Here is a 12,344-nt window from a genome sequence, read left to right as displayed (position 1 = left end):
CCAAAAAGACAAACAAAAATACACTCAATACCTGCACAAGGTAGAGGATCACAAAACTAAGACGTCCGACGAACTAGAAGGCAAATACAAAGCGACTCGAAAGCAGTACGTGTTAATGGCGACCAGCAAGGGAAATATCTCGGCGTTCTTCTCCCGGATAACCTGCGTTTATATACTATAGCTGACGAGCAGGGATTAGCTGCAGGTGCAACGTCGGCACGCCCCCACAGCCGGCTCTGCAACAAAAACAAATTCTGACAAGCAGCAGAACGCGACAATAGCTTCTGCAATGGTGTTCCATATGGATGCAACGATACAGTTAAGTCACGGTTCGGTACGATTTTTGATACGGGGGACACGATTTTCGATCCGATTCAATACATTTAATGCTCTGTTAAAAAAAAAAAAAAATTGTATTTTTTGTTTCGTTTTTGTTGTTGTTGTTTGTTTGTTTGTTTTTTTGGTAACGAGCAAAAATTAAATTGCCATCATATAAACATGCATTTTAGAGCATAATATTTATGTGCTTACTTCTTACTGATCAGAAAAAAATTTGTATAAAAGTGCTGAGAACAATCTTTACTGTTTGTAAAGTGAGGCAGGGCACACTGTTGATTGCTACAACTCTCTTAGCAGCTAGGTTTACTACATGAGCAAGACATCCTATTTGTGGTCCGAATCCATTTGTGTCACGTACTGAATTAACAATATTTGCAACATTATCTATAGTCACTGATATGGATTGATTTGGCCTTCTTAACTTCCATTCACTCATGGCGGTTTATAATTCATCGATGTAGTATATGGACTACGTGTCCCATAATCACTCTGGGCTCACGTAGCCAATGGCATTAGCTGTAGTACATCTAGTTTGCCATTTCATGATATTTAGTGTGTGCGCGCATTAAAAAAGTTAGCAAGCGCCGCTGAAGTCATGTCTGCTCATTACTACACAACACCAGCATATGACAATCGACTTTCATAAACAGGACGAGTTTGAAGCACAGCGCTCTTAATTTCATTCAGCTGTTCGTTGTCAAAGCGAGGTTGTTCGTAGCAGCCAAGTCGGTAACAATGTTTTGGCGGACTTCGTTGTAAATATTCAGCGTTGTGCCGAAAAATAACCGCCCCGCGTGAAATGTCACTCCTGACGGGAGCGCCCACACGTCAACAACACCGGCGGTAGATGGTCCACAGTCACTCCGGAGCACTGACATGGCCGGTATACGTTGAACAATAGGATATAATGGGAACGATTGGCTCAGGCGCTAGTTTTTGCCAGACCTGGAACAAAGATGCATTTTGCGCAGTTGGTAACGAGGAACCCAAACTTTTAACAGCGGTCTGCCGCACGCGCGCACGCACGTGCATGCGAGGCGATAAATCGCAGCGGAAAAATTACCGCCTTCATTTTTATTTATCGTGCGATAAATGGAATTATTGCGTATTGCGACAGGCTTAAACACATAAACATAATATTTTTTTCTCATAGTATTTAGATGAGTACCCTCTAAAGGATTAATTGTGAAAAACGTATTTTCAATCAAGTGGACATTATTGTATCTGAAAGTCGTGTCATTTACATTTTTCTTGTACGTTTGTCAGACACCTCCCTGAGAGCTGTCCTGTTGTTTACCCTCATTTTGAGAAGAGGAGGCATCCCTGAACCAACAGGATGTTGGAAGGCCTTGTTGCGTGGGTGCTTAACACTTATTTGGGAAAATATGTCAGCAACTTGAACACAGATCAGCTCTCCATAGCACTGCTCAAAGGTAACCTAAATATGTAAAAATGTGTATGCACTCTCATAAAATGTCAAATCTGGTCTCTACGTATTTAGAATTCATGTTCATGTCTTATTTAAGTTCCTTTAAATGAATTTAAATGACAGTTATTTTATGTTTTGGCACAATGGAAGGCCGGTTAGCACGACCTCACAGTTCAGTTTTACATTGATTTATTTGAAGGGTCTTACCGTATCTGTATTATGATGACAAACTGTATTCAGATCAGCTACATACATGACGTATATGACATGTTTTATTGATATTTTTGGGTGTCAACGTTGAGACTAATGCATACAATACTTTTTCTTGCTCTTTAGGTGCAGTTGAATTAGAGAACCTACCACTGAGGAAAGATGCCCTTAAAGAGTTTGACTTGCCCTTTGAGGTCAAAACAGGTGAGATTTTGGTTTAGCCGTCAATGGCAGCCAAAGTTTTAGCAAGTATACATAAAGCACTGGAGAAATGCATGACTACATTAAAAATATATGTCTTTATTAAATTTAAAAAAAAGAAAAATTCTAAATATAGAAAATTAACTTGAAAAATACATCTAAAATTGTGCCAAAAGTAGAAATCATTAAAAGATTTTTTATTTTTTTTATTGATAAATAATGTCAAAAAAGTTTTAAATCATTCATTTAAAAATATATATTAAAATCAGTTTTCTATATTTTTTATGATATTCATATTTATATAATCTTAATATCATTTTTTAAATTTTAATTCTTTGTTTTTGTTATTTCTTTAATCTTTTCTATTTTTTTGTTACGAATTTTAATTTAAGCTTTTCTCATTTTTAAGTTCTATTTTTCAATTCGATTTTCTATATAATGTTAGTGTATTTTAAAAATTATTATGATTCTTATGAATCCATGGGTTCCGCCAATGCTTTTTTAAATTTACAGTACTGTGCAAAAGTTTTAGGCAGGACACCTGCATAAAACTTTTGCACAGTACTGTATATATATTTTTTTAATTATTAAATTTATTTGGATCACGGAAGCTTCCACTTGGGGAAAATATATACATACAGTATATCCTGTATATACATAATATAATAAAAGTATACAGTACTGTGCAAAAGTTTTAGGCAGGTGTCCTGCCTAAAACTTTTGCACAGTACTGTATATTACTTAAATGTAAATTCAGGCATCAAGGATTTAAAGCATTTTCTTGTGGCTTTAGTTTGGCTGGCACTATTAGCGGCTGTTTATTGCAATAAATGAATGAGAAACATTTGAAGGACATAAATAGAAAGCAATGAAATATAGTAGAAAATGTTCAAACATACTCCTTACATGACCCTCTTTTCTCCAGGCTTCATTGGAAAAATCACGCTCCAGATCCCGTTCTACCGACCTCACAGTGACCCATGGGTCATCTCCATGTCCCAGCTTAACCTTATCATTGGTCCAGCTATTTCCCAGGAGTACGATGATAAGAAGGAAAAAGAGGAGCAGAGGGAGCGCAAGAAAAAATTCCTTAAGACTCTGGAAGACAAATTCAAAGTAGGTTGATGATTGTACTAGTGTAAACAATTCAAAACAAACAAATTTTTCAATTTGCAAATTTTGTTTTCTACTAATGTGATATTTTTGTCTCGCATCTGTCAATGATCTATTATTTGCTATGATAGCAAACAATTGAACTCATTCACTACCAGCCAAGACATTTGTATAGTGTTAACATATTATGTGTTGTGTTAGTTAGTAAAAGAAGAAAATGTGTTAGTTATATTAAAAACTGACATTGACGGCAGTAGACGGTAATAGACACTGACAACCCTCACAGTTTTAATGGATTGGCCCTACATAGCACTCAATGGTACTGAAACAGTGAATGTTCACTGCTAGACTAGGAATAGTATTCATAGAGTATGTGTGGTGGTAGATGATAAAAAGAAAATGTGGGAAAATTGAAAGTCATTGCAAATAATTTTTAGATTAATCAAACATCTATGTTTTTTCCTAATATTGTTTTATTTTTAAAGTTTTTTACACATCAAATGATTTTCAACCTGATATTAATGGAGTTCTAATTATCAAAAATGTCAAATTTATTAATATTTCTGTATTCTTTGTATTTTTAATCCTATTATTGATGTTCTTATAAATTTAGTGTTTTGTTTTCATTTTCTGTTCTTCAGAGTGAATGTGAACAGAAAGGCGAGTCCTACTGGTACACTGTTACTGCATCAGTGGTAACAAGGATAGTGGAAAACATTGAGGTAAATGGACCTGGAATTTGTGTATTTTTCATTAGCTGTGTAAAACCTCAGTGTTTAATGAGTAGTAGCATTAAAATTATAATTTAAAAAAAAATCATTGAATCAGTAATCATTCTATTACTTTTGATAGAAGGGTACCATTAAACTACTTCTAATATTGTCTTTTTTGGGTGCTTTCACTGGTGCCTCCATAGAAATTAGGTAGATTTTCCAGATTTTAAATTACTGTAATTTTCGGACTATAAGGCACACCTGACCTTAAGCCGCCACCCACCAAATTTGACACGAAAACTGGATTTGTTCATAGATAAGCTGCACCGGGTTATAAGTTGCAGCTGTCCTCACTGTAATATGGATATTTACACCAAAAGATATTAACCGGTAATACTTTGACAGCGGCGTCATAAGACTGTCATAAGACTGTCTTGATTTTGAAATGACACTGTCATGAGCGTTAATGAAAGCTTATGACAGATGTCATTTAGTGTTATCCAGCAAATTTTTAAATTTCACTTTTAAATGGATGTAAAAGATCCGAGACATAAATGGGGTTGGTGACTACATTTACCGGATGACACTTAATGACATCCGTCATAAGCATTCATTAATGCCCATGTCATGTCATAATTATGACGGTCTTATGACAGTCTTATGATGCCACTGTCAAATAAGGTGTTACTTATTAACCCAAATAAATCAACAAACATGGCGCAAGATTCAAAATAAGAAGAAAAATGGCGGCTTATAGTCGGAAAATTACGGTAACTGATTTTTTTGATACATTTGTTTAGCTCAACATTCAAGATGTGCACTTGAGATTTGAGGATGACACCTGCAATCCTGAGAAGCCTTTCTCCTTTGGCGTATGCGTCAACAATATTTCTGCTCAGAATCCTTCCAAAGATACAGTAAGTAGTGTAACACTCCACCTGTAGCTGGTATCCGTCCTCGAAAACTGAAGCGCAGAATTATCTGCATAGTCATTTATATCTATTATGTACTGTATGTGTTAGTGGCTAGTGTTCATCACCCTTTAAATGTATTAATTTTCATTAACTGTTTATTTTGACACCATGTGTATGTGTTGTGTGACGATTTATCACACCCCTGGTTTGCTTACATGGTGCCTTCTAGTGACTGTTACAGTGCTGGCCAAAAGTATTGGCACCCCCTGCAATTCTGTCAGATAATGCTCAATTTCTTCCAGAAAATGATTGCAATTACAAATGCTTTGGTAGTAATATCTTCATTTATTTTGCTTGCAATAAAAAAACACAGAAGAGCATAAAATTTTTTTTTTAAACCATTATCATTTTACACAAAACTCCAAAAATGGGCCAGACAAAAGTATTGGCACCCTCAGCCTAATACTCGGTAGCACAACCTTTAGACAATATAATTGCGTACAACCGCTTCTGGTATCCATCAATGAGTTTTTTACAGTGCTCTGCTGGAATTTTAGACCATTTTTAAGGGTGCCGTCTCCAAACTGCCATTTTAATATCTCTCCACATGTGTTCTATGGGATTCAGATCTGGACTCATTTCTGGCCACTTTAGAAGTCTCCAGTGCTTTCTCTCAAACCATTTTCTAGTGCTTTTTGAAGTGTGTTTTGAGTCACTGTCCTGCTGGAAGGCCCATGACTTCTAAAGGAAGACCCAGCTTTCTCACACTGGGCCCTACATTATGCTGCAAAATGTATTGGTAGTCTTCAGACTTCATAATGCCATGCACACAGTCAAGCAGTCCAGTGCCAGAGGTAGCAAAGCAACCCCAAAACATCAGGGAACCTCTGCCATGTTTGACTGTGGGGACCGTGTTCTTTTCTTTGAAGGCCTTGTTTTTTTTCCCTGTAAACTGTATGTTGATGCCTTTTCCCAAAAAGCTCTACTTTTGTCTCACCCGACAAGAGAACATTCTTCCAAAACGTTTTCTCAGGTAAGTTTTGGCAAACTCCAGCCTGGCTTGTTTATGTCTCTGGGTCAAAACTGGGGTCTTCCTGGGTATCCTACCATAGAGTCCCTTTTCATTCAGACGCCGACAGATAGTACGGGTTGACGCTGTTGTACCCTCGGACAGCAGGACAGCTTAAACTTGTTTAGATGTTAGTCGAGGTTCTTTATCCACCATCCGCACAATCTTTCGTTGAAATATCTTGTCAGTTTTTCTTTTCCGTCCACATCTAGGGAGGTTAGCCATAGTGCCATTGGCTTTACACTTATTTATGACACTGCACACGGTAGACACAGGAACATTCAGGTCTTTGGAGATGATCTTGTAGCCTTGAGATTGCCCATGCTTCCTCACAATTTTACTTCTCAAGTCCTCAGACAGTTCTTTGGTCGTCTTTCTTTTCTCCATGCTCAATGTGGTACACACAAGGACACAGGACAGAGGTTGAGTCAACTTTAATCCATTTTAACTGGCTGCAAGTGTGATTTAGTTATTGCCACCACCTGTTATGTGCCACAGGTAAGGAACAGGTACTGTTAATTACACAAATTAGAGAAGCATTACATGATTTTTCAAAGGGTGCCAATACCTTTGTCAGGCCAATTTTTGGAGTTTTGTGTAAAATGAGAATGATTTAATTTTTTTCCCATTTTCTTTTGTGTTTTTTCATTGCAAGCAAAATAAATGAAGATATTACTAGGGCTGTCAAAATTATCGCGTTAACGGGCGTTAATTAATTTTTTAAATTAATCACGTTAAAATATTTGACGCAATTAACGCAGATGGCCCGCTCAGACAGATTTAAATGACAGTGCAGTGAAACGCTCACTTGTTGTGTCTATGGAGTTTTGCCGCCCTCTGCTGGCGCTTGGGTGCGACTGATTTTATAGGCTTCAGCTCCCATCAGCATTGTGTAATTATTGACATCAATGGCGGGCTACTAGTTTATTTTTTGATTGAAAATTTTACAAATTTTATTGAAACGAAAACATTAAGAGGGGTTTTAATATAAAATTTCTATAACATTTTTTTTTTTTTTTTTAAGAACTACAAGTCTTTCTATCCATGGATCGCTTTAACAGAATGTTAATAATGTTAATGCCATCTTGTTGATTTATTGTTATAATAAACAAATACAGTCCTTATGTACCGTATGTTGAATGTATATATCCATCTTGTGCCTTATCTTTCCATTCCAACAATAATTTACAGAAAAATATGGCATATTTTATAGATGGTTTGAATTGCGATTATTTGCGATTAATTACGATTAATTAAGTTTTAAGCTGTAATTAACTCGATTAAAAATTTTAACCGTTTGACAGCCCTAATTACTACCAAAGCAATGTTAATTGCTATCATTCTCTGGGAGAAATTGAGCGTTATCTGACAGAATTGCAGGGATGCCAATACTTTTGGCCAGCACTGTATGCATCATTGACTTTAGAAATATCACCATTTCAGAGTTGAGCTTATACTGACAATAAAAATTTATGACGATGCAAAATGTTCATATCATTTTGGTGATAAGTATCGTCATGTCACTCAGCACTAGTACAGCAAGCAAATGTCTTCCAATCTAATGATTGATTGTCTAAATGTTCACATTTACTCATTAGAAAATATTGTGCTAACTGTGCATCATGTATGTGAACTGCTCGGTCTAACTGCAATTTTTCTTTATGTGCATACTACGAATGTTATCACATACATGTTTGAAACTAGCATGTTGCTAGCTTATGTTAAGAAGCATCGTGTTGGTAATTTATAGCTCAGGCTTTCTGAAGTGCTGTTTTCCACTTGACACACTGGTTTGTTTTACATAACGTTTAAAGATAATGTGTTTTTCTTTTCCACAGGCCTCGAATCCCTTTAGAGAGAAGCAGCTAGAAATTGAAGATTTCAGAATCTACTGGGATACAGAATGTGAAATGCTAGCTAAACTGCCTGTTAATCAAATCCAGGTCTGAATTTACTGTTTGTGTATACTGCACTGATTTCATATGAAAATGAATCCTTTTGTGGGTAGTGTTGCTATTTCAGTGGGTTAAACGTTTTCAGCTGTTGGTTTTAGTTGGCATACTGTAGATTATTAATGTTTATTCTTTTAGCGGCATTACACTGTTCGAGTTGTCTGTCCATTTATGTAGCTACCTTGCAGAAAACAACATTTCAAATGACAAAAAAACTCTTAAGTTGTGTAGTTTACAAAAGGTAAGCGCTCACATAGAGTGAATCACAATTAAGCCAGTCGCGATATGCAATAAGTTAAATTATCGCACGGTAAATAAAAATTAGGGGGGTAATTTTCCCAGCTGCGATTTATCGCCGCGTGCGTGCATACATACGCTGCGTGCACTCGTCACACGTGCGTGGTGATTACATATGAGACTCCAATAGTTTTCACAGATGTTTGTTTACCATCAACACGCCGTGGAATTAAAGTTCAGACATACAAAATATGGAAACACTTCTAATTTAAACATTGTAAAACATTCGCATTTCTACATTCAGGCTAATGGAAAAAAGACTTTAGTCTGCTATAAAACATTGACAGTCTTCCCCACAACACATAATTGCAGTTAAAAGGTGACACATCAAACATGAAAACTCGCTGGATTAAAGAATTTGCAAGCGATGGAAACAAAAGGAAAAAAATTCTATTACTGATACAACATGCATGACTAGAGAGAAGTTCATTTTGTTTTTGTTTCTTTTTAATGAGTGCAAAGCTTACGGTTAGTGGCTTAGCAAACGTACTTCCGGTGAACATTTCAAAAATAAAAGCATGCCATTTTCCAATTTCTGAAGCCAAACGCATTTACTTCAGATTCTATACTAAGAATGAATTCAAAATGACACCCATTATGAAAAATCTGATTTGCAATGATAATATGATGTAATAAATTGTAATACTTTGGCTTTAAATTTGTTGCATGCGCACTTTGCAGGACAAGATGACCGTCATTTTGGATCAAATTAACACTTTTAATGGGCTCTAATTGGCAGACAACAAAAATGACAGTGTGTTTCTATCTTATTTCATATTCTGTACTTAACTAGCTTTAAAATGACTCATTATGCAAAGGGTATTTTTTATATTCATAAATTTGAATATAGTTTGTGTTTTATTGAAGAATAGCAATTTATTGCATTTCTGTAGGTGATTTATTAGGATGTATTCTCACTATATTCGTGGTTGAATAGGTAAAAAATAAAAGCACGCAATAATATCGCATATCGCAATAATTAATGAGACACTGTATCGCCTGCTAAAATTTGTTATTGCGACAGGCCTAACCACAATATAAGGAAAAGTATGATAATAAATATTAAAAAACAAAATCATTCAAATGAATCATCATCCGATAATACAGTTTGTCTGTTATGACACGATACCAGATATTGACATCACTAATATGTACCTTTACCTTTTTTTCCTCAGCATATATACACGCCATTCCTGGCAGCACTTTTCACCCAGATTGTTTTCAATGCATGGAGAGTGTGTCATGTGTTCCAGAATATAGTGATGTTGATAAAAACAGACTATTAGGGCAATTTTTCAGTAAGCCAAATTATGCGATCACTTTTTACCATCAGCCAGAAATACATTCAAAATATAAATGTCACTTCTTTTCTGTTCCTTCTTGTACAATTCCAAGAAAAAGAGCTGAGAATAATACGCATGGCAAAAAAAACGGTCCAATATTAACCACTATATTTTTTCCATTTTGGGAATGTGCAGGAAGCAATGACCCAATGTATGAAGACTTGGGAGCACCAATACATCTTCGAACCAGTGTCTGCCTCCGTATTGCTAAAAAGAAATGCTTCCAAGGAGCCTCTGAGATTCCGACACACTCCACGGATTCAAGGCCATGTTCAGCTAGAAACAATGTCCTTACGCTTATCTCAGGTCTGTATCATTACGCTGCCCAGTTGTATGGGCTGGTTTTTGAAATTGTGTTCTCTCAGGTCCAATACCAACAAGTTATGGCGTTCCTCAAGGAACTATACCGCCGGGAAAGGGAAATGCTTTATCGAAAATGGAGACCAAACTGCACCGTCTCTGGAAAGTAAGACAGTGCTGAGGCTAAGGTGCATTTTGAAATGTGTTTACATCTTCAAAATTTTCTCTTAGCTGCAGACAATGGTGGTTGTTTGCCATTGAGGCAAATCTTAGTGAGATCAGGGAACAGCGGCATCGAGGAAGTTGGAGCTTTGCCCTTCAGAGGGCCCGAGATGTCCAGACGTACACCAGCCTGTACTTCCGAAAACTCAAAGGAGTCCCACTAAGCCCCCAAGAAGAGGTACTCTCAGGGCCGCTCCTGACCAATTTGGTACCTTAGGCAACATATTTGTTGCCCCTCATTTTCACCACATATATTTAAACACTCACACTGAAAAAGCACATTATCTCTTTGTAATTTATTGTATGAAAAAAGACAACGAACAAGTGCAGAAATTGAAAGAAAAATGCTCTTATTTATAACTAAAAAGCACCAATAAAAAACACTTCAAGAACAAATGAATGAAATAAATTACAATTGTTATTACAATATGATTAACACCCACCCACACAAACCTATATCAAGACACACAGAACTCTTTAAAATGCAACTTTTTTTTTCACTTTGACCTATAACCTTACTCACCTTGTCTTCACTGATGCAAAAGCATCTATTGCACTTTCATATGACAGTTATTTTGGAAGGCGCACTTCTTTCCTGAACTTGGTGGGCTTGGACTTGGTGCTGATGTGGATAAGTTCGCTGTAAAAGATGGCCCAGGATGTACAGCGGTAGAAGGAAAATATTTCAGAAGAGCATCTACAAAGAGGAGAAAGTGGAATGTTACATTATATTAGTCAAATAGCTGTTGATTGTGAAACCAGCATGACATAACCATAATAGCGCCTAAATTCTTGCAGTCTACTGTACCTGTCTATTGAATCCGGCCACTAGCTTTAATGGGCATAGTTAAAAGAAAATAAATTCTTGAAGCACTGCAACTACGCAGGACTATCCAATAATAATGAATTAAATAATATATGATAGCAAAAAAAATATATACAGTATATATATTTTTTACATTAATGTGATCGCCATTTTAACGAATAAATGACACATTCAATAACAAATGTTTGCATTTAAATCCGTGGCACTTTTAGTCCCCCACACTACAGAACTTTGAAATTATTAATTGCATATTTAATGGTGTATTTATTCAATTAACCTTGGCACTTTTAGGCAAGGCAAATTTATTTGAAAAGCACAATTTAACACAAGGTAAAAGTGGTTCACATCACATGAAAATAAGCAAGAGAATTTTAGTCCCCCATAGACTTTGTCCAAATTTCTTTAAAATGGGAGGGGGAGTAAATTTAACTGAAACTAATCCACAGCAGGCTGAATACTGAAAATATTTCTAAAAGAACAGCCTGGCTAATGATACAGTATAATTTTGCTTAAGCAGTAAGTAATATAAACTCTGTGTAAACCACCGTTAGCTTGCAGTTGCGCTAAGTATACGTGCTTATGCTATTGAAAAAATCACCACAACAAACCTCTGTTTTTCTTCACGTTTATGCGCTCTTCTTTCTTTTTCTTCTTACCTGGAGGGCTTTTGTCTTTTGATGAAGTTGACTTGTCACCGTAACGTTGCTCAATTGCGGAGGCTAAAAATAGCCCCTTCATGTAGCTCGCTGGTCTGGTGGGTGGTGAGACTAGGGTCTGTGGTGAAATTATCGCACCAGAAGAAAAAGTGAAACGGGCAGAAGGCACACTAGAAAAATGATTTCATTATTATTTAAAGACTTATTACGAACGTTTTAGTTGTTATTTTTATTGTTTTGTATAATTTTTTGAATACTGCTATCATCAAATATTATTTGAATATTTTTCTTGACGCCCTTTTGGACGCTGCTGCGCCCTGAGGCAGTTGCCTAGCTCGCCTTATGGGCAGCACAGGTCTGTGTACTGTGCCCTACTTGATTAGAGCTCTAAAATGTAAATTAACCAATAATTCAGGGGTGTCATGGACCATATGGTAGTTTTATTCTAACTATTTTCTAAGGACCATGAACACATGATTGTTTCGGGCTGGATTTGGTCTTGAGTTCGACACCTGTGCATTCATTTAATTCATTCATTAGTGCTCCAGCGAGGGTCAGGGCGTCCTGTCCCTGCGCGTTCAGCTGAACAAGTAAACCAGGTTTTTCCAATAATAATTCTAGTATTTTGTAAAAATTTAAAAGGGTGGGTGGGCATTTGTACTATAGATGTAAAAGCAAACATTATTGCAACTGAGAGTCCTTCTAAATTTTTGTTGCATTACTTTCACCCTATTATATTTTGTGTATTTTCTTTTTACCT

General features: G+C 36.3%; 1 protein-coding gene across 4 annotated transcripts in view; it reads left to right on the top strand.

Annotated features, from left to right (window-relative positions):
* Nucleotides 1-12,344, top strand: part of vps13d (vacuolar protein sorting 13 homolog D) — an 88,732-nt gene that overhangs the window by 7,751 nt on the left and 68,637 nt on the right. For all 4 annotated transcript variants that reach the window (XM_057822794.1, XM_057822803.1, XM_057822813.1 and 1 more), the window contains exons 3-11: nt 1,606-1,772; nt 2,105-2,182; nt 3,105-3,295; nt 3,934-4,014; nt 4,806-4,922; nt 7,827-7,931; nt 9,716-9,886; nt 9,946-10,046; nt 10,112-10,280. In XM_057822794.1, coding sequence (XP_057678777.1) covers nt 1,676-1,772; nt 2,105-2,182; nt 3,105-3,295; nt 3,934-4,014; nt 4,806-4,922; nt 7,827-7,931; nt 9,716-9,886; nt 9,946-10,046; nt 10,112-10,280 — 1,110 coding nt within the window. In that variant the 5' untranslated portion in view covers nt 1,606-1,675. The remainder of the gene's footprint in view (nt 1-1,605; nt 1,773-2,104; nt 2,183-3,104; nt 3,296-3,933; nt 4,015-4,805; nt 4,923-7,826; nt 7,932-9,715; nt 9,887-9,945; nt 10,047-10,111; nt 10,281-12,344) is intronic.

This window comes from Corythoichthys intestinalis, chromosome 2, assembly GCF_030265065.1.
Source record: "Corythoichthys intestinalis isolate RoL2023-P3 chromosome 2, ASM3026506v1, whole genome shotgun sequence".
Taxonomy (NCBI): domain Eukaryota; kingdom Metazoa; phylum Chordata; class Actinopteri; order Syngnathiformes; family Syngnathidae; genus Corythoichthys; species Corythoichthys intestinalis.
This window is presented reverse-complemented; position numbering and strand designations above follow the sequence as displayed.